General features: G+C 42.0%; 1 protein-coding gene and 1 non-coding gene across 2 annotated transcripts; one reads left to right on the forward strand and one right to left on the reverse strand.

The window, feature by feature from the left end:
• Positions 1–5,942: 5,942 nt before the first annotated feature.
• LOC133780091 (uncharacterized) lies at positions 5,943–6,860 on the reverse strand. The gene has a single exon (XM_062219970.1). The coding sequence runs from the start codon at positions 6,858–6,860 to the stop codon at positions 5,943–5,945; it is 918 nt and encodes a 305-aa protein (XP_062075954.1).
• On the forward strand, positions 6,496–6,602 carry LOC133781132 (small nucleolar RNA R71). The gene has a single exon (XR_009869926.1). It is a non-coding gene; the product is annotated as a small nucleolar RNA R71 (small nucleolar RNA).
• Positions 6,861–7,633: the final 773 nt, after the last annotated feature.

A 7,633-nucleotide genomic window follows, 5' to 3' on the forward strand; every position in this document is an offset into this window, starting at 1 on the left:
TGTAGTAGGGAAGGGGACCACAAGGCCGAGCTGAGAATGACTTTACCTCAGTCACTCGTGCTCGAAGCCTCGTCGTTCGCATCATTTCTCGAGCACGGACTCCTGCAGCGACAGGTTGGGGATCGGGCCCTCAAGCTCATTGACCTTTGCCACGAAGGGAGTTTGCCAGTATGGAGTGGTACGTGCTCCCACATGGTGTATTTTCGGTAGGTGGCATCGTCCGTTGATTGATCCTGCTCCAGAAGGCCGCAAGCTTGAAGCTTATCTTCATGAAGAAGATAGGATAGAGAACGCCTACCGTACGACAGTTGGAACAAGGCTTCCTTATGCTCCCTCATTGTGTTCGTGGGGGTGGGACGGTGATAGTTGGCTGAGGAATTGGATACATTTCAATTAGTTCAAGCCTAAACATTAATCGAGCATGAAAATAAAGGAGAATGTATACTTACGAATTTGTTGGAACGAATAGAACTTCGAAGGAGCCAGGCCATCTGTCCAAAAGAAGGCCAGCTTGAAGTTGGGGGGATGGTTGGGCATGTCCTCAAAGATCTTCTTCTCCTTGGGATAGCTTGACAAGTAGTAGAAGCCATCTCCTCCCCGAGCTCGGGTGGGGTTGCTTTTCAAGCAAAAGAGATATAGGATCTCTCTTGGCGAAGTTCCTTCCCACTTCAATTCGTGGTACAGCGACCTCAGGGCTGACAAGACCCTGTATGATTTGGTCTGGAGTTGGAAGGGTGCGAGCCCAATAAAATCCATAAAATTCTTAAAAAAGGATATCAAGGGCAGTAAATCCCCTGCCTTCATATACTCGGGACTCTAGGACGCGAGCTTAAGTTTATTGTCCAGACGCCCATCGCCCAGGGCGTAGCAGCTTCGTTTGTTGGAGGTAGGAGCTTGACACCTCAGCGAGCATGACAATCCTAGGCCATGGTGAGCCAGGATTTTGGAGATCTTTCCTAAACAAGTAACTGAGCTCCAGTAATGCTCGGCCTTGAAAAATTCCTCCCTGGAGGTAGGAATAGCGGAAGTTCACGAGGTGGATAGACAGTTTGATGAATCCTCCATCAGCGAGAAAGTGAGCTCACCAAGCTTGTAGGCAACACTTACTTTGAGCGTGGGATCGAGAGGGACCGGTCTAAGCTCGGGGTCCGGGTCTGGATAGATTGCGACTCAAAGTTTCCTCCTTTTCCTCTCCTCGACCTCGTTGATTTGACCCCGGAAGTGAGCTCGAATATCTTCTTGGTCGCACCTCACTTTATGCTCGCGAATTAGCCGCTGGTTTCGAGTAAAGGGTGATTCTGGACTTGGAGTTGTTGGGGAATAAGGAACTGCAAGCACTGACCCCCACCATTTTTCAGAATTTTGCGACATCTAGCAAGAAAGAAAAGGGTGAGGGCCAGGTACACAAGAAATCAGAGTAAAATTTTAAGTGATTTGAGCTTGAATGCCCAAAAACATGGAATAAGCTCGATCGAGACTGAAATCTCGAAAGAATAGGTCGAACTCGAGGAAAAACCCCGAGCCATTGTAAGGTTCGGGTTTCGAGCGTGAATTTGACGCGAAGGAGGGAAAGTGGATTCATTTTAAGAATCCCTGATTTCCAGGGAAAAAGTTGACGATTACTCAAAAAATGTGATAATTTCTTGGTCTGCACGGTACATTACCCGTAGTCTAAAAAATAATAAAACATTTGCATCCTTTACGCTAAATCTGGGTTTGAAACCCATGATATCAGAAATTTATTGAATCCAAAATCTACGCAATATCAACTAAACAATGTGATTGAGGTTACTAATTGCTACAAATATTCTCATAAAACTAGTGAAAAACTAGTAAATATGTTCGCGGTGCAACAGAAACACGAAAATACAAAAAATATATATGAACATATGGGGCCAAGAACAGAGACTCACACACTGGAGCTTGCGGATACATTGAAATCGACGACTGGAGGAGCGGTTGCCAGAATGATCTCACAGAGTCGAACAGGCTAAGATTGTTTTGTTCTCTCGGTTTGGAGAACATGCAAAGAAAAGAGGATTTGTTGGCTCTGGTTTTTCCTTCTGAAACTTGAGAAGTTAAAATTAAAATGAAGAAGAAGGGGACGACACAGTTATATATATGTGTCCCAAGAGGAGATCGAGGGTCGAATTGATCTGAGCCATTGGCCAAATTCAGTATCTGATCAGATGGTCAGGTACAAACATGGTGATTGCGGCATAAAGTTGGCAGGTGAAAGGACGTGGGTGTGTTGAAAAATTACTCTAGTTAAGCAACACATGGCTGACGCGTGTCCACACTTTAGTATATTAGGTGGCTCAGTTTTCGAGAAGGGCAGTTCAAAAGTTTCCTTCTCATAGGATTCGAACTAATACTTTTGAGGGGGTAAAATGTTACACCCAGATTTCGAACATGAGAATCATGATCTCGAAATCCTGGCTCGTTAGGTGTAAGCTCAAAATGAACACGGCCATCATTTGATCCACTATTCACAGACGGTTTCCCTGTGAATGACGACCTCGTGAGCTCGAGGAATATGTAGCCTCGAAAGTGCTCCGAGCTTATAAGTTGTACTCATAACTCACGATATCAAGGGTTCAACACTTGTATAATTTTTTTGATGTATCTCTTGCCCTCAGACAAGATGGTTCGAGCTCGATAAGTGTAAGCTCAAAGGTGATGGCTTCGTCAATGATTATTTGTTGGGAGTATAGGCGAAATGGACCCTGTGTCTAAGATAGTCGGCTATGTGTGAACGTACTTATTATTGTAAAATCCCTATGTTTAAGGGATATGATGTAATTAATTATCCAATCCCACATTCTATGGGATATTATCACGCACGTAGCAAATAATGCATTAATTGGCATTATATAGAGAAGTAAATTTCATTTGTAAGGGACCGAAACATTGAGTTTTGGAGAAAACGCTGGGCAACTATTCTCTGAAAGTTTCCAGAAGACTCAGGTGCTAATAACATAGACTCGTGGACTAGACAGATTTTTAACTGCTGAACCACGTAAAAATATCTTCTTTTCATCCTTTTTATTCATTTCCTCTGGTATATTTTTGTTTAATTGCTCTTCTTTCTTAAGTTGACAAAAAACGGCGTCAACAATAAGATTTCCTTCGTAAACTTCACATAGCTTGGCATTTGTTCAAGTGCCTCGGCAAAAGGTATGTTAATGTGAAGTTTTTGAAAAATGTCTAGAAACTTTGAAATTTTTTTGTCAAGTGTCTTCTTTTGAAATCGCTAATGATATGGAATCTTGATGTGGTGCTCATAACTCACTGGTGACTGCTTCTTCTCAAGGTCTTCAATAACCTCTTCATCTACCTTACCCTCATTCTCAACATCAACTTTTGGTGCAGGTATAGACTTCTTGACTGGCTCTTCTAACTTCTTCCCACTGCTCAAAGAGATTGCATTGCACTGCTTTTTAGGATTCACCTCTGTATTACTTGGAAAATTTCGTTGAGACCTACTTTGTAACATATTTGCCAACTGACCAACTTGTATCTCAAGATTCGTAATGGATAAGCGAGTTTCTATCATAAATTGAGATTGAGAGTTGGTCAGAGTTAACAATGCAACTTGTAACTCATTTTTCTTCTCTTGAGCAGCAGGTAGTACCTGTAACGCCCTGGCTACCCCAGAACAGTTACGGTGAACGGTGGACCGGAAATTTGACTCATTACCTGAGTCCTTTGGTCAAAAACGTGCTCTAAGTGTAATTAACGGGTTAAGGCATAAAACCAATGAAAAGGAAATGGAGATTTTATTACAACTGCTCTGCAGAGCTAAACAAAACATTAACAAGTTGTTCTCAGTACAAAATGGTCTCTACTATTTTAAATTTACAAACCCGCCGACCTAAGCGGCAAAAATAGGGTAAATCCCCTAGTTCCTCTGAGAACACCATGACCGTGGCGGTCAAGCGGTCGCATATGTACACACCACCACATCAGCTCTCCACTCAAGGCTAGGTGAGTTTTTCTTTCCCTTTACCTGCACCACATAGCACCCATCAGCCAAGGCCCAGCAAGAAAACATAACACTTTACATAAACATTATCAAATGATTATCGTTATAATCACACTGAGCATAAAGCTTTCAAACCAATGGGTAAACACCACATGAGGTTCCGATAAACCACACTGAGTGACTGCCATGCAAGTCACTAAATCAAATGGGAGAGTGGCTGCTGAGTAAGCCACTAGCCTCCAAGCGCTTATTTCATTCATCGACCCTCGGGGTCGGTCAGGCATTAATGCTCCTTGAGTCATTCAATGCTAATAATCGATTAGATCCAATCTTACTGACTTGCGTGACACACGCCAAAGCCGTCCTGACTAATAAGTCAGCTCATCGTGACCAATGCCCAATACCACTGCCGAACCTGACTAATAAGTCACAGCTTCACAGTGATACTAGCACTCTTGTCAAACCTGACTAATAAGTCAGTGCCATGCACAAATGAGCAACATATGCTAAGCATTCCATATACAATCCATGTCCATACTCTCACACTCAACATGCCTCAGGAATATCCATGCATGTCACACTTGGGGTGCAGTTTTCTTACCTCTGGTCCGAGCAAGAACAAATAAAAGAATGACCCTGAGAACGATCAACCTTTTGGTCCTTTAGCGGTTACCTGGTCATAACCAAATCATGGGATTCCATCAATAAAATGAATAATAAAAGGTTCCCAAACCAAAACCTAACCTCCGGGACCTCAAACACTACTCAACTGGGTAGTAGGTTCAATCCCGAGGCCTTAGGCTTGCATCCCCGAGCCAAAAAGCTCTCTTTGGCCAAAAATGCCTTAAGGGCCGCGGCCCTCCTTGGCCATGCCGCGGCCCGCCCCTCAAACAGAGGCGGCTAAACCCAGCAGCTCCCAAGGGCCGCGGCACACCCTGGCCATGCCGCGGCGCAACGCCCATTTCAGCCAAAACCCCTGTTTTTCTTCCTTTGCGTTTTCCCTTGAAACCAACCTTTCAAACCCAATTTAAACACCTCCCAAACCTCTCTCAAACACCCATTAAAACCCCTAAACAACACTCAAACTCTCCCTCATCATAACCCAAGTAAAACACCTCAAAAACTCCCTTTAATTCCAATTTTCCACACCTAAATCAAGAGCTGAAAACCATGAATGAAAACAGAGCAAAACCAGTAAAAATAAAGATCAAAGCTTACCTCAAGCTTGGTATTGAACCCTCTCCAATGGCTGAACTATGTCTACAACCTCAACCTCCAAGTTTCCTAGCTTATATTCCACACCTTGAGCTCAAAACTCCAAAGAGGAAGAAGAGAGAATTGAACCTACGGGAAGGAGAAGAAACAAAACTCTGTTTTGGGTTCTATTTCACAGCCACCCATACATCATATATATCCTCAACACAAATGACCATTATACCCCTAGGTATAATAAAGCTTCTAAAACCTCTCAAGGGCAATTTTGACATTTTCCACCTACACCGTTAATGATAATTAACGCTTCCCAATTCCCGCTAATCTCAAAATTCTCAAACACCAATATTTCACATCCCGTTACCCTTTAATGCCCGGTAACACTCTAATCATTAAAACACCCCGAGACTCACCCCGAGCCCCGAGCTTAAGCCTGTTATGACCAAACCGATATTTAACATTTCCTTGATCGTCTCATGCCAAATGGCTCGAACGAACCCACATCATAATGTGGTCTCAATTTATATCACCAACATGCGTTCAAATAACCAATTTACCCTCAACGGGCCAAATTACTATCACACCCCTGTATAAACAAATATGGACTCACATGCATGCATTTCACATCATATCATAATATAATCAATACATACATGCATTTTATCAACTAATAACATAATTAAGCAAGTACGGCCCTCCCGGCCTACTGTTCACGCCGTTAAAATACATCGGAGAATTCGGGGCATTACAGTACCGATGGTTGTAACGGTGCCTGAAGTGGAGCTTGAAGCATAGACTGCTGAATTTGTTGAGGACCCTGATTATTTCTCCATGCAAAATTAGGCTGATTTCTCCACCCTTGATTGAACGAGTTGGAGAATGGATAATTAGCTTGCCTATTTAAATTTCCCATCATATTCACCTGTTCTATGGGAATGGAGTTGTTCATCTCAACTACCATGCACTGCTCAAATAGGTGAGGACCGCCACAATTATGACACACCGCTTGGATTTGCATGACTTGAGTGGCCATAGAATTTTTTTGTAGTTGCTTGGTCAATGATGCAACTTGAGCAGTGATAGCGGTAATATCATCCAGCTCATGCATACCAGCTACCTTCTCATTTCTATCTCGTTCACTAGGCCACTGGTAGTTATTCATGGCCATTTTCTCAAGCAATTCATAAGCCTTTTTAGCACTCTTGCTCATGAAAGCACCACCTGCTGCATCATCAATAATGGTGTGAGTCATCCCACACAAACCGTTGTAAAAATTATGGACTAGCATCCATTTTTCAACCCCATGATGAGGACACTTCCTTAAAAGCTCCTTAAACCTCTCCCATGCATCATAAAGAGACTCTCCATCAAATTGAGAGAAGTTATTAATTTCCCCTCTTAACTTTGCAGCCTTGGATGGAGGGAAAAATTTACCAAGAAATTTCAGAGCTAATGCCTCCCATGTATTGATTGAGTTGGCTTGAAGAGAGTTCAACCAACTTTTAGCTCTATCCCGCAGTGAGAACGAGAACAATCTCAGTCTAATAGCATCGTCGGTGACCCCATTATATTTAAAAGTTCCACATAGCTCCAGGAAATTGGCTATGTGTGTATTGGGATCCTCAGTAGGGAGTCCACCAAACTGAACAGTAGACTGGACCATTTTCATAATCGCCGACTTAATTTCAAAATATTGGCTGCAACTGCTGGCGGTTGGATGCATGATTGTACTCCAGTAACAGCGGGAAGTACATAGTCTCTGAGTGTACGAACTGCTGGCTCAGCAGGGTCCCCATTCAACACATTGCCCTAATGTTAGGCCATCTCTGATAACTGTTTCTGCTTTCTGTTATGTCTGCAAGTCCTCTCAATTTCAATATTAATGGGCAAAATATTGTCAGTCCCTTGACGTCGCATATACCAATTGGCACCTGAAATTAAGATTCTCAAACACAACAGTTATAAACAATTAACACAGAAAAACCAAATTAGAATAAAAATGAATTGTATTGATATTAATAAAAATCAATCCTCGGCAATGGTGCCAAAAACTTGTTGCGGATTTTATAGCTACGCAAGTATACGTAATCACAATTTGTAATAATTCTCGATAAGAACGAGTATCGTCTCACGAAGACTGATTTATCAATTACTAAATAATTAATTTCTAGTTTCTATTTGACTAATGAAAACTGGATTTGTGAAATTTGAAAACAAGAAAACATAAATAAATTAAAATTGCAGAAATCAAATAATAACAAGAACACAAGGATTAAATTCACTATGAAACAATTAGGAATCCTAATCTTCTCTACTATCCACTCTACTATTCCTTAATGCAATTACTACTGAAACTCTTCTCACTAAAATGATAGGCATGCAAAAGTGTTAACTATTCAAGTTAAGAAATAGAAAACACGACCTAGTGTGAATTCC

Source organism: Humulus lupulus, chromosome 5 (assembly GCF_963169125.1).
Source record: "Humulus lupulus chromosome 5, drHumLupu1.1, whole genome shotgun sequence".
In the NCBI taxonomy this organism is placed as follows: domain Eukaryota; kingdom Viridiplantae; phylum Streptophyta; class Magnoliopsida; order Rosales; family Cannabaceae; genus Humulus; species Humulus lupulus.

Coding starts and splice junctions, on each gene's coding strand:
- LOC133780091 (XM_062219970.1), bottom strand. CDS start 6,860: ATGGTCCAGTCTACTGTTCAGTTTGGTGGACTCCCTACTGAGGATCCC.